We start from the raw sequence: 23,983 nt of genomic DNA, 5'->3' as shown, positions 1-23,983 counted from the left end.
GAAATAGAGGAAAACAATAGAATGGGAAAGACTAGAGATCTCTTCAAGAAAATCAGAGATACCAAGGGAACATTTCCTGCAAAGATGAGCACACTAAAGAACAGAAATGATATGAACCTAACAGAAGCAGAAGATATTAAGAAGAGGTGGCAAGAATACACAGAACTATACAAAAATATCTTCACGACCCAGATAATCATAATGGTGCGATCACTCACCTAGAGCCAGACATCCTGGAATGTGAAGTCAAGTGGGACTTAGGAAGCATCACTATGAACAAAGCTAGTGGAGGTGATGGAATTCCAGTTGAGCTATTTCAAATTCTAAAAGATGATGCTATGAAAGTGCTGCACTCAATATGCCATCAAATTTGGAAAACTCAGTGGCAACAGGAGGGGAAAAGGTCAGTTTTCACTCCAATCCCAAAGAAAGGCAATGCCAAAGAATGTTCAAACTACCGCACAATTGCACTCATCTCACACGCTAGCAAAGTAATGCTCAAAATTCTCCAAGCTGGGCTTCAACAGTAGGTGAACTGTGGACTTCCAGATGTTCAAGCTGGATTTAGAAAAGGCAGCTTTTTAGAGATCAAATTGCCAACATCCGTTGGATCAATGAAAAAGCAAGAGAGTTCCAGAAAAACATCTGCTTCTGCTTTATTGACTATGCCAAAGCCTTTGACTGTGTGGATCACCACAAACTATGGAAAATTCTGAAACAGATGGGAATATCAGACCACCTGACCTGCCTCCTGAGAAATCTGTATGCAGGTCAAGAAGCAACAGTTAGAACTGAACATGGAACAACAGACTGGTTCCAAATTGGGAAAGGAGTACATTAAGGCTGTTTATTGTCACCCTGCTTACTTAACTTAAATGCAGAGTACATCATGAGAAATGCTGGGCTGGATAAAGCACAAGCTGGATGAAGAAGAACTAAAGAGCTTCTTGATGATAGTAAAAGAGGAGAGTGAAAAAGTTGGCTTAAAGCTCAACATTTAGAAAACAAAGATCATGGCATCTGATCCCATCACTTCATGGCAAATAGATGGGGAAACTGTGGAAACAGTGACAGACTTTATTTTGGGGGGCTCCAAAATCACTGCAGATGGTGATTGCAGCCATGAAATTAAAAGACGCTTGCTCCTTGTTAGAAAACTTATGACCAACCTAGACAGCATATTAAAAAGCAGAGATGTTATTTTGCCAACAAAGGTCTGTCTAGTCAAAGCCATGGTTTTTCCAGTAGTCATGTATGGATGTGAGAGGTGGACTATAAAGAAAGCTGAGCCCCAAAGAATTGATGCTTTTGAACTGTGGTGTTGGAGAAGACTCTTGAGAGTCCCTTGGACCGCAAGGAAATCCAACCAGTCCATCCTAAAGGAAATCAGTCCTGACTATTCATTGGAAGGACTGATGCTGAAGCTGAAACTCCAATCCTTTGGCCACCTGATGCGAAGAACTGACTCATTTGAAAAGACTGATACCGGGAAAGACTGAAGACAGGAGGAGAAGGGGCCGACAGAGGATGAGATGGTTGGATGGCATCACCGACTCAATGGACATGAGTTTGAGTAAACTCTGGGAGTTGGTGATGGACAGGGAGGCCTGGCGAGGTGCAGTTCATGGGGTCACAAAGAGTCAAACACCACTGAGTGACTGAACTGATCTGAAAATACTCTAGTTTTGACCCTGCACAGTTCTTTTCTTCACTGGATTCTTCTCCTGGAAACAAAGTTAGTGTTTTTCTTCTTTGAATTAGATGAGGACATGTATCTTGTTCTGGCAATGAAATGTGAGTTGAAGTGACATGTGTCACATCCAGGCAGAGGCTTTAACTGCTAATTCCCCATTATGTTTCCCTCTCTCCCTGGGACAAGCAAGCTTCCAGAAAGTGGCTGCTCAATCCATCTGGGTGCCAGAGTAAGAACAATGCAGACGAGTGTTAAAGCCAAACTGTAATGGTCGTGTAGCATGAGAAAAATAAACTCATGTTGTTTTAAGCCACTGAAATTTGAGGGTTGTTAGTACACATAATCCAGCCCATATTGGCTGACAGAAAGGTGTAGGAAGAAAGTACTAGAATTTCTATTTCTTCCTTATGATTTCCTTTTTAATCCCAACTTTTCCGTGTGTTACAATGGAAATAACATTAATAAATGTGTACTACATATAGATACATATAATTTATAATATTGCCTATATATAGTATGCCTTATAGCATCTATATATAGGTACATATAACATATTTTTATATAATTTATATCTCTACATAGTATACATAATAGAATCTACCTCTATATATGTGTATGTATATAACTATATATACTTTCAAACATCACTTATTCATAAGAATGTACCATCAAAACAATTTAGAGATAACCTTTTATATGTTTGAAATTAAGAGATTGTGATACCTAAGCTTGGCTCTATTACTGATATTCTTCTTCTAGTTAAAGGACAAATGCCTAATACTGCTTCCTAAGTTATTTTGAACAAAGTAACTCCTCTTAACTCTAGAATTTCCTCAATTAAAAACTTCCTACACAAATACCACATTTCTTTAAAAAAAAAAATGCTGTATAGTAATGGAACAGAACAGACAGCCCAGAACAGACTCATAAATGAAAGTCACTAATTTATAATGGAGATGACACAGTGCTGCAATGTTAATTGGACATCCATATAGAAAATAAGAAATCTTAACCCTCTATCTCACACCATGCACAAAAAGTAATTCCAGATGGACTGTAGAGCTAATATGAAAGATAAAACAATAACATATTTGGAAGAAGACAGCAAAATATACTTAAAACCTTGGATGCAGGGAAAGATTTTTTTAGCAGGACACAAAGAAGCACTAAACATAAATGAAAATTTTTTGCTAAACTGGACAACATTAAAATTAATAACTTATCAGAAGACATAATTAAGAATAAAAAGGGCACCTATAGAGCAAGAGATAGCAGCTATAATATACATATATAACAAAGGACTTTTATCTAGAATATATAAAGAACTCCTGCAAATCAATAAGAAGAAATAAGGCAATACAACAGAGAAATGAGCAAGAGACTTAAAAGGCACTTCATAAAAAAAGATAATCAAAGACAAACAAACACAAGGAAAAGTATTCAATTTTAATTATCATCATGGAAATGCAAATTAGAATCACAACGAAATATCATGCATTTATGCTTAAGACCTGATTAGAACAGAAAAAGGTCCTATGACTACAACAACCCCCCTGCCTACAAAAAGTTAAAAACCCAAATATCAAATGTTGATGATGACATACAACAACTAAAACCCATAGCTTCAGCTGAGTGCAAAGTGGTACACCATTTTGGAGAACTGGTAGTTACCAACTTAAACTAATGTATGCCTATACTGTGGCACAGTATTTCCATTCTGTTATATGTTAAAAAAAGTGGACATAACAGTTACCAAAAGACATGCATAAAAGTGTTCATAACTAATTATCCAAAAATGAAAAACTACCTAAATGTCCATTAACAGTAAAATGGACAGATAAATTGTGGTGTATTCATATAATGGAAAGGGCTTCCCTGGTGGCTCAGATGATACAGAATCTGCCTGCAATGTGGGAGACCCAGGTTCAATCCCTGGGTCGGGAATATCCCCTGGAGAAGGAAATGGCAACCCACTCTAGTATTCTTGCCTGGGAAATCCCATGGACAGAGGAGCCTGGCAGACTACAGTCCACGGGGTCGCAAAGAGTCAGACACAACTGAGTGACTAACATACAACGGAATGCTACACAGCAATGAGAAAGAAAGAACTTTAGCTACAGTCCACAGTATGAGTGAATCTCTCAAACATAATTTGAAGCAAAAGAAGCCACACAAAAGTATATACTTATTATTCCATTTATATAAAGTTCAAAGACATGTAAAACTAACCAATAGTGTTATAAATTTGGATTCTGCTTTGGGGGCAGTGATCAGGAGGTGGCTCTAGGCAGAAGCTTCTGGGGTAAGGGTGATGTTGTGTTTCTTGAACACAAACAATGGGTGTATTCACTCTGCAAAAATGCACTGAGCAATATATATCTACAATACATGCCTTTTTCATATGTATATTGGACATCAACAAAATGTTTGCTTTTAAAAAAAGGTGATCATGTGAAGAGCGGCCAAGAAAGCAGTAAGAACAAATATCCAAAATGATGGCTTACTGGGCATCTTGTGAACCTGCACACAAAACCAACCATCTGTTTTAAATAGAAAATATTCCATAAAAAGAGAGGTAGCAGTAAAATTAATATGAGTAAAATTAATAATTCAGGAAGAATAATCCCCTATTCTTTCCACATGACATTCCCAGGAAAGAACTGAAAGAAAAACCTAAACCCAGAGAAGCTCTGAAATGGTGGGGTGTTAGACCCTTAATGTCTCATAAGGTATCCACTAGTTCACATGTGGCTGCTAAGCGTTTGAAATGCGGCTAGTCTGATTTGAGATGTGCTGTTAAGTATAAAACACACGCTGGAAACCAAAGACTTACTACAAGTAAAAGAAGGTAAAATATGTCAATAATGTTTTAAAGTTTACAAGTTATTCTTTAACCTTTTTTCATTGAAGTGTATCATGAATACACACAGAAAGCACACAAATCGTAAGTGCATGACTGAATGGACTTATCATAAAGTAGGCCCATGTTACCATGACACTGTTAATAAAATCTAGCCAGCACCCTAGAAGTCTCCCTCTATACTCTCCAAAACAGGTTGCCAAAGGTATAAACTAACAGCCTGATTTCTAATACCATAAATTTTGTCTAGTTTTGAACTTGATATGAATGTAATCATGCAATATATTCCTTTGTGTCTGTATGATGCATCCAGCTAAATCACATACATCTGCAGTTCATTTTCATGGAGTCCTAAGAGTCCATGATGACTATATCACAGTTACTCATTTTCTCGTTGGATCATCTGTGCTGTTTCCAGATTTTGGCTATTATTAAACAGTGATTCTACTAATGTTTTAATACATGTTTTTTTTTTTTGCTGGATATTAGGTTACGCATATTTAACATCAGTTTAAAAAAAAAAAAGCCAGTTTTCCAATAAAGTTCTACCAATTTATACTCCCACCATCAGTGAACCAATTTATATTCTCATACAATACCAGTTCTGTGCCACAGCTTCACCAACATTTGATATCAACAGGCTTCTTTCATTTGGGCAGGTATGGTAAGTATATAGTAGTATCTTGTTGTGTTGGATTGTTCCAGTGTCAAGCTGTTTGTACTAGGAACTGTATTTCCCAGAATCTCCTTCCTTGTATGGCTCCTGGTTAAATTTCACCAAAGGTAAAGTGGCATGACATTTGGAAAGAGTAAGTGTAGCCTCAGGCCTTATCCTCTAGAGGTTTCCTGTGGTCAGAGGTGGTGACAGAAACTTACAGAGGTGCAGATGTATTCTAGTCTGTTCTTATTCTTTCTGATGCTATGCCCAGCTCTCCTTTGCACTGTGGTTTTGTGTTGTCAAAATTACTAGTGAAGCTAAGCATATTTTTCTATGATTATTAGTCATTTGTATATTCTGCTCTGTACTGCTCAGGCCTCTTCTCTTTTTTTTCCATTGATTATGTGGGTTTTTTTCTTACTGAATTGCCAGAGTTCCTAGTATGTTTAAATGGCATCCCGTTTTGTTTGATTCTCAAGTTTTATATTGACTTCATGTTGACAGTATTTTCAATATACTGAGTTAACTATATTTTAAAACTAACTTCCAACTGACAAGGGATTAATCTCCAAAATATACAAACAGCTCATGCAGCTCAATATAAAAAAAAAAAAAAAACAATTCAATCCAAAAAAAGAGCAGAAGATTGAAATAGACATTTCTCCGAAGAAGACATTACAGATGGCCAAAAAGCACATGAAGAGATGCTCACAACACTAATCATTAGAGAAATGCAAATCAAAACTACAATGAAGTATCACCTCACATTGGTCAGAATGTTGTCGTTCAGTCACTAAGTCGTGTCCTAACCTTTAACCCCACAGACTTTTGCAACCCCATGCACTGCAGCACATCAGAATGGCCACCATCAAAAAATCTACAAATAACAAATGCTAGAGAAGGTATGGAGAAAAAGGAACCCTCCTACACTGTTGGTGGGAAAGTACACTGGTAAAACCACATGGAAAACAGTATGGAGGGGCCTTTAGAAACTAAAAATAGAACCAGCACTCCCACTCTTAGGCATATCCCCAGAGAAAACCATAATTTGAAAAGATACAAGCACCCCAAAGTTCAATGCAGAGCTATTTACAATAGCCAGGACATGGAAGCAACTTAAATGTCCATCACCAAAGGAACAGATAAAGAAAATGTGGTACATATAGAACAGTGGAATATTACTTAGTCATAAAAAAGAACAAAATCGTGCCATCTGCAGCAACATGCATGGACCTAGACATGGTCATACTAAGTGAAGTCAGACACAGAAAAACAAATATCATATGATATTGATTATATGCGGAATAAGTGTAAAAATGAACTTTTTTACAAAGCAGAAATAGTCACTGATGTGGAAAACAAGCTTATGGTTACCAGAGGATGGCAGGGGGAGGGAAAAACTGGGAGACAGAGGTTGACATACACATACCAGCATATATGAAATAGATAACTAATAATTAGAACCTACTGTGTAGAACAGGGAACTCTAAACAGTCTGTAACAGACTATATGGGAAAAGAGTCTTAAAAAAGAGTGCATACAGTACTGCAAAGCAATTCTTTCAATTAAAAATAAATTTTTTGAAAAAGAGTACATACAGACGTATATGTATGTATCTGTTTAACTGAATCACTTCACTGTACACCTTAAACTAACACAACATTGTACATCAACTATACTCCGATAAAAATTTAAAAGATAAATATATAAATAAATTTAACTCCACCTGTTTTTTTTTCCATTTTTAAAAATATGGCTACTAAAAACTTTAAAATTACACGTGTGGTTTGAATTATATTTCTATTGGACAATGCTGCTGTTGACCACTGAAGCTGAACTGTAGAACTTATCTTGATTGTTCTCCTATCAAGTGTTACTCTAAGGTCCTAAAAATGCAAAAAAAAAAAAAAAACATTTTATCAGGGCCTGTAATTTATGAATATTTTTAAAAATTGAAGAGAAGAGAAACATTTACCTTTAAGACTATTAGGACAGATAAACTGTCAGGTTTATTTGCTTTTCGTTGAAATTACACCAACTGGGTGTGAAAACACTCATGTGTGGTTATCGCTTTCTGTTCAGAAGTTCACACAACAGTGATACACACACATCATTTAACTAGAAAAGAGAAAACAAATTACTTCCTAAGATACACAGACTATGTGGCTGAACAACTTTTTCAAAAAATGGGATTGGGTGGGAGAACATTTAAAAGAGAGCTTTCAGTATTAAAAAGATTAGAAAACACTGCCCTAGTCATTTAAGAGCAGTGCTCTATAATTAATGATTTTTGAACAGGGGTAGCTAATGTAATAAAACAGACGATTATAATACCCATATTACAATGTTGTTCATAAAAATTCCTTAAATAGGAAGGAATACATATCCACATGATCACTCCCTCCCCTCACCCCCCAAAAAGCTTTATACTGTGTGAATACTTTATATGTTGTTAAGCTGTTTGTGTTTACTGTAGAGCTATTTTGTGTATCCTTTGATCACAGAAACATTAGAAAACAGACGCTTTGCCACAGCTTAATTTACATAAAACTACTGAGACGCAGCTGTGAGCATGCTCAACCATTTTTTAATGTCTCATCAAAGTATAAGATCCTTTTTTCTTTTTACCTCAGCTGGTTTCGCTGAAAGAAAGTAAATGCTACATGCCTGCCTAACATCAGCCACCACAAACCTTTAGCACGCTTTTCTTACGTGATTCTAATCCATCACTGGCTCAGAAGGGCACTTCTTTTATTAACTTTTAAAAAATTGACTCTCTTGAAATATCAACATTGCCCTGAAATACTGGATTTTTGTGTCTAAATGTATTGAATTAAGCAGACTCAGAAGACTCCAGTTTTAATTTCTTCTTGGCATTTTAAACCTAGACTCAAGTAAGTAACAAGCAAGATTTTCAGGCTAGTATATAATCCAATTTCTCAAGGTTACAATCAGGTTAAATTCTTGCCGGCTGGAACCTGTCACAAGGATAAAGAGCTATGATTTAAGAAAAAATGAAGAGGAAAAACTCACCGTTAAACAGAGAATGAATAATAATAACTGAAATTGATTAGATTCACAAGTGCTTTTCAGTTCTCCATTTAGCCTTGAACCAGGTTTTGGTATAGTTTAAAGCATGTGTACAGATATTATAATTTTAAAAAATGAGACTGGCGTTCTTTTTTTTTTTCTTTCAAAATTAGTTTGGCAATAGACAGAGCAATGAGCAGGGAAGGCCTGCAATCATTCTTCTCTCAGGGACCAACTACTTCTGGATCCATGAGGTATGACTTAACTTCTCCAAGCCTTGAATTCTAAAATGAGAGGCTGTAAGGATTTCTAAAATCTACCACTATAACAGTAACATTCAGAGCTACCCTTCACAATGTCATGAGGAAAGACCTATGCTAAGCACTACACATGTAATCTTATTTAACTGCCACAACAACCTATGAGATGGGTCACAAACCACTTAAGCTAAATTATTTCTTAATCTTCTTAACCCTGTGATATTTGATGATATCCACATAAACCTCAACTCTAACTAATTCACAGAAATAGCAATTAAGAATGCAGAATCTGGTTGGTAGTCACCTCAGTGTTCCTTAAATAGTCGAGTTTTGAGGTCTTTTCACTTGGTCTGTTCTGATGGCTGATTCCCTCCAGTGTGAAACAGAAGGATGACTTTATTCTGTCAGCAGGACAACTATGAAATAAGAAGCTGTATGTGTGAAAGTCTGTGGAAAGAGAGAGTCACCTAGAATGTCCCCTCAAACCAGTCAGTGGAGGCCTTCTGCAGGAGGCTCCCAAGAGATTCCCAAATGCCAAAGAAACTCCAGGGACTTAGGAAAGAGGGACTCCAAGCACTCAAGATTTCTCTGGCCGTCTTCTTTACCAATGCCTTTGTACTTACTGCTGTCTCTAAGACCAGGAAGTTCTACATCCCTGCCAACTATTTCATTGGCTCCTTAGCCATGACTGACCTCTTAGTTTCCATTTTGGTCATGTTCATCAGCATCACATATACAACCACCCACATCTGGAGCTTTGGCCACCTCCTATGTGACATCTGGTCATCTTCTGACATCACATGGTACCAAGCCTCCATCCTGGTACTGGGCCGTCACTGATACCCCGAGTACAGGAAACCCCGACAGTGGGCCATGCGGCTGCCAGGCTTGCCATCATCTGGGCCACTTCCATCCACATCTCCATCCCACCACTCTTGTGGCAGCAGGCTAAAGTTCACGAAGAAATATCAGCTTGCCTGGTGAATACTTCTCAGATCTCTTACATTATCTATTCCTTCTGTGGGGCCTTCTCCATCCTGCCTGTATTGCTCATTATCCTCTGTGGACAAATCTACATGGCCGCCTGGAACCATATCCTGAATCCACTATCGCTTTATGGGAAGTGCTTCACCACAGCCCACCTCATCAGAGACTCTGCGGGGTCCTTGCTCTGCTCGCTCAATGCCAGCCTTCATGAGGGGCACTCTCATTTGACCGGTTCCCCTCTCATTTTCAACCATGTGAAAATCAAGCTTGTGGACAGTGTTCTGGAGCACAAGAGGATTTCTGCTGCCTGAGACAGGAAAGCCACGAAAAGCCTGGGGAAGCATCCAGGGGGCCTCTATCACTGCTGGCTGCCCTTCTTTGCTGAATCTTCAGCCCTCCTTATCTGCCAGTGCTCCTGCTGGGCCCACCCAGCCCTTTTGACTTTTTCACTTGGCAAGGCTATCTAAACTCCCTCATAAAACCAGTAATATACACTGTGTTTAACAAAGAGTTTCAGCAAGCATTTCAGAAAATTGTCCATTTCCAGAAAGCCTCTTACTCTTATTAATATTTGGTGTAGTTACTGCTGTTGTCTTCTACAGCCTGTAACCTGATTGAGTGAGTGAAAGTCACTCAGTTGTGTCTGACTCCTTGCGATCCCATGGACTATACAGCCCATGGAATTCTGCAGGCCAGAATACTGGAGTGGTTAGCTGTTCCCTTCTCCAGGGAATCTTACCAACCCAGGGATAGAACCCAGGTCTCCCACATTGCAGGTAGATTCTTTACCAGCTGAGCCACCAGAGAATGTCTTTTTTTATTCTTCCTAAGAGTTGGGTTAATCCCGGTATCTTGGGTTTGGGTTCAATTAATAAAATTTTCAATTTTTTTTTTTTTAAAGAATGTAGACTCTGGAAAGCAGACCATTTAGAATAGGATCCCAGAGACCCATTAAACAGATAGGCAGGTGGGGAACTAAGATGGCGAGGAATAGGACGGGGAGACCACTTTCTCCCCCACAAATTCATCGAAAGATCATTTGAACGCTGAGCAAACTCCACAAAACAACTTCTGATCGCTAGCAGAGGACATCAGACACCCAGAAAAGCAGCCCAATGTCTTTGAAAGGAGGTAGGACAAAATATAAAAGATAAAAAGAGAGACAATAGAGTTAGGAATGGAGATCCGTCCCAGGAAGGGAGTCTTAATAGAGGAAGTTTCCAAACAGCAGGAAACCCTCTCACTGGCGGGTCTGGGGCAAGTTTTCGAATCTCGGAGGGCAACCCAACTGGGAGGGAAAATAAACAGATAGGCAGCCTTATATGAAATGTTTAATCTCTGTACTACAGTTCCCACGTAAGAAAAATGGGGAAAATAATGTTATTACCTCACAGGGTTATTGTGAGGGTTAGATTAGTTAATTCATGTAAATCACATAGAACAGCATTCCCACTTAAAGCATACATGGACCACTGGAGAAAGACAAAAATGAGCAAACAGCTTCAGTCTCTAAGATAAAACTGTGGCTGAGATGCAGAATGCTATCTACTCAGTCTTACAAAGGTTGTGACTGAAGAAAAGTCATTTTTTGAAAATGGAAAAATTATCCAGTTGTGAAGAAGGAAGCCACATATGATACATCATGTGCAAACTAATAGAGTTCCTAGAAAGAATTCTAATAGCATCTTCCAAGGCCTTCAAAGCCAATGATGAAAGACTCTCTAAGTACATCAAGGGTATTAAACTTTTCAGAGAATCAAGTGAGACAACTTGATGATCATAGAGGAAAAATTATGCTCAAGGATGAAGAGAATAAATGTGTCACTTACCTCTATCTTCATGTAAGGTTACCTATTTCTAAGTTGTTTTGTAAGGTAGGTAGACTTGAGGTATTAAAATTGAACTTTCAGGGTCCAAAAGACAAACTAGATGTTGAAAAAGCTCCAAGATAGATATAAAGAACACGCGACTCTTGAAGGCATTCAAGGGTGAAGATGTGAAACTCCTGGTCCAAATGGATAACCTACTGCCACGAATGGTGACTGCCAGAAAAAGAATGAACTACAATTTTGATCCTTATCACTCAGAACAACTTATGGGGCCTTCTGTTTAAGAAAAAAAAAATTGATAAGAATCAATTATTTTAGGCTCTAAGATCATCTAATTTTTCTTAGGAGACAATATAATCATTAACCCTTACAAATAAATACCACAAAGTTCCATACCACAGTAGGATTCTTAATTCTTGGTTTTAAACCAGCAGAAAAAATAAACCACAGCAAAAGCAAAATTCCAATCTCTCTCTTATAAAATAATTAACTATTTGCAAGGCTGTAATAGTTATATTAATAGAATTGTCAAAAATAATTAAAAGGGAAAAAGAAGTTCAGTACCCAGCACTAAGCTTTAATTTATTTGTTGCCAGGTCAATAGCAGCACAGACAGCTAGCTGCTCACCAAAACCCACTCTCGTCTTTCATAGTCAGCATACAGCTATCCTATGTCTCTCAGGCTCCTTGAGAAATAAGACTGTGGGAACGTAACAGAGCTTTAGTTAAGACAATGGGCACAGAAGTATAGAAGTATGTGTGCCACAACCAGGCCTCGTCCATAAAAATCTCCCGTGACGTACGTCTGTGCTGTCTTCCTCTTCTGGCTAGCTCAAATGAGGATGGCCCAAGGGTGATTTTAAAATGGCAGTGGTCTTTAAGCCTAAAAGACTTTGAGGAATAAAAACACCGTGCTCATCTGTTCACATACTAGTATTGTTATATAAGCAAGAAATAAACTTTTACCTAATGTGCATCATTATAAATTTTGAGGTCTATCTGTGACAGCAATTAGCTGACATTAAATAATGCAAAATTTAAGTAATGCAAAGTTTAAGTAATGCAGAATTTCAGGCGCTAAATAACTTTAGAAACTTAATAATATATGAAGAGAACAATTTAGGGCCAACAAAAATACTCAAGAAATAAAGAGATCACAAAGACCCTATTCATCTAAATTTTAAAAAATTTTTTCTTAACATTCTTATTAGCAAATAAAGAGACCAGTCAAAATACCTTGGCCAATACATAAACACGTATGAATTGTAAATTTATGTTTCATGATATGAATAATAAGCAACATTAATTATATAACATTATGTTGACATCAAGTGTTTAGATTATACCAAGCACTGTACTAAGCCCTCATTTTTTTTCACCTCAATCCTCTGAGGGAAATGCTATTATAATTCCTATATTATGAACGAGAAAATTGAAGCACAGATTAAGTAATTCGCTCAGGTCATACTGCTACAATGTGACAGATCTGGGATTTGAATCCTAGCATTCACTCTCCTGAGTTCACTCTTCTAAACTACTAAGTAAAAATGTCTCTATAAGCTGCACTCTACTGCCTTAACATTATAATACAGTTTCTAAAGTAATTTAACTTGCAACCATAAAAGATATACCTAGAAAATATAGCTCTCTATGTACTTTAAAAAAAATCTGTGTTTAAAAGGCTACCACTATACAGATAAATAAAAAAATGTGGTACAGTGAGGAGAAGGGACAGTCACATATATCATGGGATGTGAATAGTACTAAAAAGGCCAACACCAGTCTCATCCTTGCCAAACACTTTTAAATCACAATCCTTACAGAATAGGATAGGGATTTGTGACTGAGAATCTAATCTCTTATTTCTAGTACACTGTAATCCTGAGAGCAAAAAACTAGCTTCTGGTACATTTATGAATGGTGGCATAACTCTCAAAATTCCTTTGATTTCTGACTTTTTTCCTAACCACCCTACCCTATGTAATCAATTGCTAAGCCTGTCTATTCTTCTTTCAAAATGTCAATTATGTTGTTCATTTTCATTGCCATTATTCTAAATTAGACCCTCACTACCTATCACTTACACTAGTGTTTTTGCAACTTACTAAAACTGTCTTATAAGAGAAATATTTGACATCTTGATCTAATACAAAAACACATGTATATGTGTTTATGAATGAGACCATATCCCTATGAAATAACAGTTTCTCTTCCTAAGAGCAATTTACCCTGATACTGTTTAAAAACTTTGGTTATATCTCTCACTGTACTGATTTCCTGACTCATTGGTGGGTCACAACCTGGAGTGTGAATGACTCTGACCATTGCTAATGCTTTCTTATTGCCTCCACACTCCTGGCTGCTATTCTACTTATCTCCACAAGATTAATTCCTTTTAAAGTTCCATTCTAATTTTGCCTGTTTCCTATCCAGCATTCATTATGAATGCCTCTAAACATTTCAGGAAGAATGTCCAAATTCTTTAAGTTAGAATTTAAGGTTTGACGGAACCTGAACCTAGCTAGCAAAGACACATACAAATGTATTACTTCAACTATAGACAAACTGAATAACCCTGAACACTAGTTATTTCCTGAATTTTTTTCAGACTGAATTCTGTCCCTTCCCTAGTCTCATGATAAACTAATAACAATCCTCCTCTGCTCATTCATTCAGTATAAATTTAGTGAGCAGCTATAGGTTCTGGGGGCTTCCCTGGTAGCTTGGGTGGTAAAGAATCTCCCTGCAATGTGGGAGACCTGGGTTTGATCCCTGGGTTGGGAAGATCCCCTGGAAAAGGGAATGGCTACCCACTCCAGGACTCTGGGCTGGAGAATTCCATGGACAGAGGAGCCTGGCAGGCTACAGTCCATGGGGTCGCAAAGAGTCAGACACTACTGAGTGACTTTCATATGTTGTGGACACAGTAGGAGGTCAGTGGTCCCTGTACTCACAGAGTTGACAGTACGGCGCTATAATGTGAAAACACTGACGGAATGTGAAAACAGTTACAAGAGGGGAAGCAGAGCATTACTGAATCATACACTAGAAAGAGCTTACCTCGTTAATAGGGTCAGAGCAAGTCCACCAGAGAAAAAGCCATTTAATCTAAGCACCAAAGGATAAAAAGCAGCTTACCAAGTGAGAAGTGAGGGTAAGGGTTTTGAGATATGAAAACAGCATGCTGAGGACCACGAGAAGAGAAACTATGGAAATCACAAAGAAGTGAAAGATGAACAGTTTGCCTGGGGCAGAGAGAATGCCAGTCAGAGCGGCCTTGAGCTGGGAACAGCAGATTGTGGATGGCATTATATCCCAGGTCAAATGTCAGTGTAGGAAGCATATATATGCCTATTACACACCACGGAAGGAACATTTGAGGATATTTAAGGTGTGTTTCTTGCCCTCTAAGAACTCAGATTCTTCTGTTGGGACTGATAGTGGAATAAGAGCCAAACTAGATATATGTTCAAGTAGTTCAGAGAAAGAAGTATTAACCTTTTCTGGTAGCTTGGGTAAAGCTTCCTAGAGGATGTATGCCTGAGCAGGAATTTGAAAAATGAATATGAACTGGCAATGGCTTTTCAGGCCAGGGACCAGCATGTACAAAATTACAGGAACATTTAAAAAAAAAAAAAAAGAATGCCAAACATGACTTTCTCATGAAAACTTTCCTTGATAGCCCAGAGAAGAAAGAATTCTCATGTCCCTCAGAATTCAGGGCCCCTGCACTACAATGGAGTTAGTCTACAAGATGATAAGGTACTTGAAGAAAAAGGCTTCATTCTCACTTTTTTTAAAAAATCATCAATTAAGTTTACCACAGTACTTTGCTTATAGAAGGTACTCAATGTAAGTAAATATATATTTGTAGAATAAATAAACATAAGTATTTGTTGAATTAAAATTACTAAGTGACCCTTTATATATAGAAAGAATAAGAAAGGAAAAATACTTTAATATGGGCTTCCCTGGTGGCTCAGGGGTGAAGAATCCACCTGCCAGTACAGTAGACACGGGTTCAATCCCTGGGTCGGGAAGATCCCCTGGGGAAGGTTATGGCAACCCACTCCAGTATTCTTGCCTGGAGAATTCCGTGGAAAGAGGAGCCTGGCGGGCTATAGCCCATAGGATCGCACAGAGTCGGATATGACTTAGCGACTAAACAATGACATACTTTAATACACTTTTCAGCATCTGGAAAGACTACCTAAGAAGAAAGGGCTGGGTAGTGAAATCCCTGTGACTTTACAGTTGAAACAGTAGGGGAAGGGCTCTAAATTGAGGTATCTAGGCCTTCCTTGTCAGTCAGTTCAGTCGCTCAGTTGTGTCCGACTCTGCAACTCCATGAACTGCAGCATGCCAGGGCTCCCTGTCCATCATTAACTCCCGGAGTTTACTAAAACTCATGTCCATTGAGTCGGTGACGCCATCCAACCATCTCATCCTCTGTCGGCCCCTTCTCCTTCTGTCTTCAGTCTTTCCCAGCATCAGGGTCTTTTCAAATGAGTCAGCTCTTCCCATCAGGTGGCCAAAGTATTGGAGTTTCAGCTTCAACATCAGTCCTTCCAATGAACAGTCAGGACTGATTTCCTTTAGGATGGACTGGTTGGATTTCCTTGCAGTCCAAGGGACTCTCAAGAGTCTTCTCCAACACCACAGTTCAAAAGCATCAATTCTTTGGGGCTCAGCTTTCTTTATAGTCCAATTCTCACATCCATACATGACTACTGGAAAAACCATAGCCTTGACTAGATGGACCTTTGTTGGCAAAGCAATGTTTCTGCTTTTTTACATTTATAAGGGCTTTCCTTACAAAAGGCAACAAAAATGGATGAGAATGACACAGTACATCATTAAAAATGTGTAAGATTGAAAAATTATTATTATTTTTTAAAACTGTCTATCTACAAATACTGACATAATCAAGAATTTGGCAAAGTTGGTATCATTTCAGGCAGAGAACAGAGAATTTAATAGCTCTTCTTCTCCTTCCCCTAAGGAGCCTTGAGTTTTAGGAAATTATTTAAATTAATTTCAAAACATTTTTGTAGACATTAATAAACTCTGACCATACCAATGAATTCCAATGACATCACTGTTTCCATGGTAACTAATGCACTTCAAAAGGGGGAAAAAAGAGAACAAGACTAAAAACCAGGAAAAAAATGAAATGAAGTGGTATAAACAAAGCATAACATTTCTCCTTTGCATTTATGGAATACTTCCTAATTTCAAATGCTTTACCATTACTCAGACTGCAAGGCTCTTAAGTGCCAGAAGGATCTCAGAGGTCATCAAATCCACATCTTGCTCAAAGCCAGGATTCCCTTCACAAGGCAGCTATACCATGGCTGTCCTCCAACTGCTTACAGAGCTCTCTGCTGGGAAGTTCTCACTCATTTACTTGCAAAGATTACTGAACACCTGTCTTGCTTTGCAGGTTAAGAGCTGACTACAACATTCTACTGCTTTTTCAAATTTTTTGCAGTTTAGAAGGAAATAATTAAAATGGGTGAAGAATGAGGGCTATAATAAAGACAACAGATAATGTCAAAAAATAATGGAGGAATCAAGCATTTCCAATGACTTTCATTTCCACCCCTCTTCAGTCCCACACACCCATGACCAACCACATCCTGTACCATGTCATGACCCAGGACTGCTCTGACTCTGCAAATTTATATTCCAACATTCACTTTCACTTCCCAAACGGTTCCTTTTTTCCATAACTAATCCTGCCCTAATCCCACAAGCCTTACGCAGCCCAGTACTTCCTCACAATACTTTCTGCTTGACAGCTCAACTTTTATCCTTCAGTGACACCCACCTAACAAAATTCTGGCTTCCTCTCTTTTAAAAACTTTTCTCTCAAGGATTTCATGCTCCTTTTGAGTGAGCTGGACAATTGCCTCTGCACTCATCTTACAGAACTAGAAGCTAAGCATTCACTTATGTGTTGATAGAATGGTTATTATCCTGACCTTGAAGTGGCAGTAACAGATCACTGGTTCAGTTATCTAATTCCTGCCAAAAAGACGGATTATGAATTACTTGTTCCCATAATTTTGGGTGGATAACTATCTAACTTTTTGCTGATTTATACTTTAAAATCTCATATAAGTATTCTTATTAGTTATCTGAGTAGGCATCACTTGCATCTAGTTTATCTTGGAGGGCATAATAGGAAATAAAGTTGTTCAACTAAGTGCTTTATCAAGACAGTTTTCTATCTGAAGCAGGTATTTGGTTACTATTGCTTTAAAATTTGTCCAAGCTAAACTTCAAATTTACAAGCTTTTGCACAACAAAGGAAACCATAACAAAATGAAAAGACAACCTATGGACTGGGAGAAAATGTCTGCAAATGATGCAACTGATAAGGGCTTAATTTCCAAAATATACAAACAGCTCATACAACTCAATAACAAAAAAAACAAAACAACCCAATCAAAAAATGGGCAGAAGACCTAAATAGACATTTCTCCAAAGAAGACGTACAAATGATACTCAAATCACCAATTATTAGAGAAATGCAAATCAAAACTGCAATGAGAAAGGCCATTAGTAAAAAATCCACAAACAGCAAATGCTGGCGAGAGCATGGAAAAAAGGGAACTCTCTTGCACTGTTGGTGGGAATGTAAATTGGTGCAGCCACTATGGAGAATAGTAAGAAGGTTCTTCAGAAACCAAAAAATAGAGCTATTGTATAATCTAGCAATCCTACTCCTGGCCATATATCCAGACAAAAGTAAATAAAAAAGATATATGCCCCCTGATGTTCACAGAAGCATTATTTCCAATAGCTAAGGCATGGAAGCAATCTAAATATCCAGTCCACCAATAGAGAAATGGATAAAGATGTGGTGTGTGTACATACATATACAGTGAAATAGTACTCAGCCATCAAAAAGGACGAAACAATGCCATTTGTAGCTACATGGATGGACTTAGAGACTATCACACTAAGCAAAGTAAGTCAGAAAGAGAGTTGAACGCCATATAATGTCACTTATATGTGGAATCTAAAATATGACACAAATAAACTTACCTGTGAAAAAGAAACAGATTCACAAACAGAACGGACTTCTGGCCGTTGGGGTCAGGGGGTTGGATTGGGAGTTTGGGATTAGCAGATGCAAACTATTATATATAGAATGGAAAAACTGCAAGGTCCTACTGTGCAGCACAGGGAACTATATTAAATACCCTGTAATAAACCATAAAGGAAAACAAACAGTTCTGCTTTACAAGCTCTAAAATCTAACCAAGAATTAAACAAAGCCATTAGGAGCCACAGAGATGGATGTATCATGTTGGCTTCATACAGAAACACTTGTTCTAAACTACACTTTGGCACAAGTCCACTTACTTTTGATGAGGCACACTAGGAGGAAGAACCCTCTATTTATGGTTGCAAAGGTGACAAAGATGTGTTCATTACCTACAGGGTTTCTTTTATTAACATTCTTGAGGATTTAGGAAAGAGTAATGCCTTGCCTCTCAGTTCTGCTTCTTTTGAGCATCAAGCTCTTTTTTAAAAAAATTTACTGAAGTATAGTTGACTTACAATGTTGTGTGAATTTCTTCCACACAACAAAGTGACTCAGTTATATATAATTATGTATATATGTTATCTACTAATCCCAAACTCCTGTTCCTTTCCTTCCCTATTCCCCCATCCCCTTGGCAACCACAAGTCTGTTCTTTATGTCTGTGAGTCTGTTTTTGTTTTATAGATAAATTGATTTGTATAGCACTTTAGATTCCACATATGAGTAATATCATATGGTATTTATCTTTCTCTTTCTGAGTTACTTTGTTCAGTATGATAATCTCTAGGTCCATCCATGTTACTGCAAATGGCACTATTTCATTCTTTCCTGATGGCTGAGGAATAGTAATCTTCTTTATCCATTCATCTGTCAGTGGACATTTAGGCTGTTTCCATGTCCTGGCTATTATCAATAGTGCTTCAAGCTCTTTTATTTAACCTCATAGAAATGGACAGTCTTATAATGGCCCTATGTTTCTTTCCCTGTGACTGCTTGAAAATACATGGCATACTTCTAGCACACATCTAAGTCCCTTAATAGCACGCAAGTTATTTACAGACTTCACTTCTGACTCCATCTGATTTTAATTGTCCTTTCTCTCCTTTTTATAATATTTTTATTTTTTGCCACTTTGTATAGCAAATTCTTCCTTTCAAGAAGATGGTGAGCTATAAATGATTCAACTGTAGAAGACAGAAGGAAAAAAGTCATCTACCTAAATAATTTCCCAAAATTCTCATTATGTTTTTTTTAGTCAGTGACAGCTACAAATAGTTGAGAGAGGGAATAATTGTTCAGAAAACTCATACCAAAAATAATAAAACTCATACCTGAAGGATATTTCAACATTTTCTTTGATTAATATAATATGCATTCCTGTTTCCACCTATATGTGTGTTTTTAAAGAACAATTAAAATGAATTACGGGCTACCCTGGTGGCTCAGTGGTAAAGAATCTGCCTGCCAATGCAGGACATGTGGGTTCAGTCCTTGAGTCAGGAAAATCCCCTGGAGAAGGAAATGGCAACTCACTCCAGTATTCCTGCCTGGGAAAGCCTATGGACAGAGGAGCCTGGTGGTTACAACCCATGGGGTCGCATAAGAGTTGGACATGGCTTAGCGACTAAACAACAACAAAAAATGAAGTACGGTGTTCATATAGATTTCCACCCAGAACTAAATTAAATTTTGGCTTGTGTTTCTCAATGATCTGCTTTTTCAGTTAGAAGCATTTCTTATTTTTCCAACAGTGAAGGTGTAAATACTTACAGGCACGTGGACTTTTCGAAACATCTCAGCCCCCTTGTGTGCATCCATCAGGGCAATGTCCTGAGGCGTGGAGACGATGACAGCACCTAATCCAGGGAAAACAGACGTAGCGAAATGATGCTATTATCTAATTCCTTACGGAAAGAGTACTTCCAAAATTCTGTTGACTACACACTGAAAGAGTCTATTATATTAACTGCTTAGGTAATGTGTATAAATTTCACATACATGAATAGGAAAGATAAGGAAATGTCTATTTTGTTCTTGCCAATTTTTGACTCCTCACTCCTAAAATTAAAACTGACGTGTGATTCATGATCACAGCTGTATCAGCAGGATCTTCTTCCCTTTCACACACACACAATGTGCCACCTAGAAGATGCACGAGGTATGCTTTACTTTCAAGAACCTAACAGCCTACCTGGGGAGACGCCCCCAAATTAGGGATTCAACACAGTGTGCTACCAAGGATTATAATAAAGGTAGACTTAGGGTGTTATGGAGTTATGAAGGAAGAACAAAGGAAAAATAACTAACTGAATCTACAGAAGAGGATGGTGAAGTTGATCATGAATGGGGTGAGGAAACAGGTGATAAGAAGAAACAAGAGGGGAAAGTTTTCAGAAAGAAGTGATACCCCAGCTGAGTTCTAAATCTGTATTACAGAAAACTCGGTACTGTGGGTTACACTGTAGAGACCAGTTTGGTGGGGATAAAACTAGGGGTTGTGGCAGAAACTTGGATGGAAACAGTGGTAGTCTGAACTAACGCAGCATTGAAAGTAGATGGAGATGGAGGCTTTCCTGGGTCTCCACTATGACCCCACAGTAACCAGATAGTTTTGAGTTTTGAGGGAAAGTGCAGTGCAATTTTTTTCTGTTAAGTAGAAACACCAGAGACCTGGTTATGATTTGTAGACACTGTGAATTTCTTAAATTTGGGGGTTTCTTCTAGATGACAGACTGAAAAAAATGAACATATTTTAGATCACCTGATGAGCACAACTTACAATTAAATATTTACTGCTATGACATCTCAGCATTCCAAACCACCAAATTAGCAGTAGTACTCTGGCAGAGCAATGAAAACAGAAGTAGGGTTAACAATAAATAACTGATGGCATCAAGTGAAGGGCAAATGATACTGTTACAGAGTACTACAGAGTCTGAAGGGACAGTCTGAAGAAGACAGAATAAAGTAGCAGCAGAATCAAGTTCTCACAAAGCACGTGGCAGGACTGGCCCACTAAACTCAGAGTAACTGTGCAGTAGCAGTTAGCCGCAAATTCATCTCGCAATTGGTATTTTCATTACAGCAGAAACTTCATCTTTCATATTAAATTAATGTCATTAGTTTGAATTTTATTGATCTTATACATTTGCTTGAATTTAATTTGTAAGTTTTGTAGTTTTTAAAAATTATATAAAAGCTATAAGCTTACGGAATTTGTGTTTATGCTTAGTTAAGTAGCCTACTAATAACAATAAGTCTATTTGGGGCATGGAGCAGATTATTTTCCTTTAGAAGAAGGGTTTATTCATTAGTCAAGCTTCAGAAACACTGGCTTGGAATTCAAACAGAATGAGAATTCAAATTTTTATTCCATAGCTGACTACCAGTGTGACAAGGGGAATAACTTAATCTCTTTGAGATTTAGCTTCTAATTTACAAAATGGCATAGTAATACTTAGGTCACAGGGTGCAATAATTTAATGAAGTAATGTACATAAGATATTCGACATGATGCCATAGGTAAATGTTCAATAAATGATAGCTGTTGCTGTTGGTTATATGTTTTATTATTTTTATTACTATTATTAGTAAAAATGTCCTAGAAGTTGTTGGCAAGGTCATTCTCATATTTGCCATCAGGCAGCTCATCCTATTTTTTGAACTGTTCCATGGATCACTACATTCTTCTATTTTGATTTATTCTTCCCAAGAAACCCAAAACAAACCAACATTTCTCTTTTTCCTCTTTTAAAGACTGATGGAAATAACTGTTGTGCAAAAATATACTCAACTCTGCACATCCAATGTGTTTCCATAATTTGCCACCTTCCCAGTTCTGTTATCATATCCAGGCATTTGGAGAAAAACTAATTTCAGTTCTGCCCCCATTTACCTGTGTGACTAACCTTGGGCAAACAACTCAGAATCACTCCAGGTCTCAGTTTCCTTAGCCGTAAAATTAATGCAAGGGCAGACAGTCTTCAAGGTCTCAGCCAGCTCTCTGATCACGAAATTTTGCATTCCCTCTTACTGTAGTTTTCAGTTCAAACAGGCTGCCTCAGTAATCCTATTTAAGCAGATGTGAAATACCACCTCCCCTAAGAATTATAGTCCCTCAATCTCAGAGCCATTCTCTTCACCTGTAAACAACACCCCCCGCCCCACCTTGGCTATTTCCTCCAAATTCTCTCATAACGATAAATCAGTACAGAGGGGTTTTCTATTAGCCCTAAAAAGTACCTTTAGCTTTAAGAGGATATAAACATTTTTTGTTTGAAACACACTTCATCTACTGTTTGTACTACTACTACACAATATAGTTTCATGGATGGTTATGTTTCTCAATTTTTAATCAAACAAAATAACCCAATGCTGTACACAAAACAGGCACTTAACAAAGGATCAGGGATTTAAATAACTGTCCTATGTTTTTGAATTATCCTAGACTACAGCTGTAAGAACGCCTTGTAACTCCTTGAACCAGGAGTCAAAAGCTCCAAATTCTGGTTTTGTTGACTATGCTAATGTATTATATAATCTTGAATAGCTCACTAAATCTCAATATATCTCAATTAACTTCTCTATAAAATGAACCTATTTCCACTGGTCTTATTTAAAGAGCTGTTTCACTTTTTAAAAAACAACATAAAACTGTTACAAAAATGCTTAGTGATAGCTATTAAGACCCTAGAGAGAGGGATTAAAGTGTCTTGGTTTTCTTTTACTTAACGCTAACACGGTATCACAAATAAGCATCCATGATGCCTGAGTTTGTTTGTAATTTGAACAGTACCACTCATACATCATAACACATTTCTGACAAGGACAGACAACGATCATCTTCCATGTTCCATAAAATGCTCACAAACCATGTACACATTCCACTGGAACTACCAGCTACATTCATAAGAGTTTTTGGTGTAAGATTTTTTTCCCCTTAAATATATGTTTTTAACTATTGACTAATTGCAATGCAATCAGTCTTCAGGATGCAGCTTTGAGAAAAAAATTTCTAGCCCTTATTAAACAATACAAAAACATAACTGACCCATAGAGAAATCACTACACCTCTTTTGCTGTACCAAACTTTAGTGCATCACACATCTAACTATTCCAGACACCCTAAAGTGACCTCTACAAATTATAAAGAAATAAGGTAAACAAAAGAGAAACAAAACCTCCAGTAAAATTAATCATTAACCAATCTGTGCATCACAATGCACATTTTTAAGTTTTAAAGGAATTATGGTTTTTGTTACTAATCTCTTAACTTAAAATATGATCTCTAAACCTGACATTACAGTTTATCTCTACAATTCTTGACTTTCTAGTTAATAAATTTTAATTTTTCTCACAGACCCTGGAACATGAACCAATATGAACTAGCCTAGATTGTTCCCCTCTATACCATCACTGATGATGTCACTTCAGTTTTGTGATGGTTTGTTAGAAAACTTGTGCTCCCTCCACTGAGCACAAGAAATACTAATAGCAACAAAGAGAATGTTTAGTTTGCAATAAATATAATAATTTTCAAGGGGGTAAAAACACAGTATCATAAAGTGCCATCTCAAGAATTCCATGAAGAATTTTCTATCCATTTTCTA

At 37.5% G+C, this 23,983-nt stretch overlaps 1 protein-coding gene and 1 pseudogene across 3 annotated transcripts in view; one reads left to right on the top strand and one right to left on the bottom strand.

Moving 5' to 3' along the window:
• Nucleotides 1-23,983, bottom strand: part of NUBPL (nucleotide binding protein like) — a 225,120-nt gene that overhangs the window by 20,273 nt on the left and 180,864 nt on the right. For all 3 annotated transcript variants that reach the window (XM_043922088.1, XM_043922089.1, XM_043922090.1), the window contains exon 8: nucleotides 20,145-20,230. In XM_043922088.1, coding sequence (XP_043778023.1) covers nucleotides 20,145-20,230 — 86 coding nt within the window. The remainder of the gene's footprint in view (nucleotides 1-20,144; nucleotides 20,231-23,983) is intronic.
• LOC122707004 lies at nucleotides 9,033-10,056 on the top strand (annotated as a pseudogene).

The sequence above is a fragment of the Cervus elaphus genome, chromosome 13 (assembly GCF_910594005.1).
Source record: "Cervus elaphus chromosome 13, mCerEla1.1, whole genome shotgun sequence".
In the NCBI taxonomy this organism is placed as follows: domain Eukaryota; kingdom Metazoa; phylum Chordata; class Mammalia; order Artiodactyla; family Cervidae; genus Cervus; species Cervus elaphus.
This window is presented reverse-complemented; position numbering and strand designations above follow the sequence as displayed.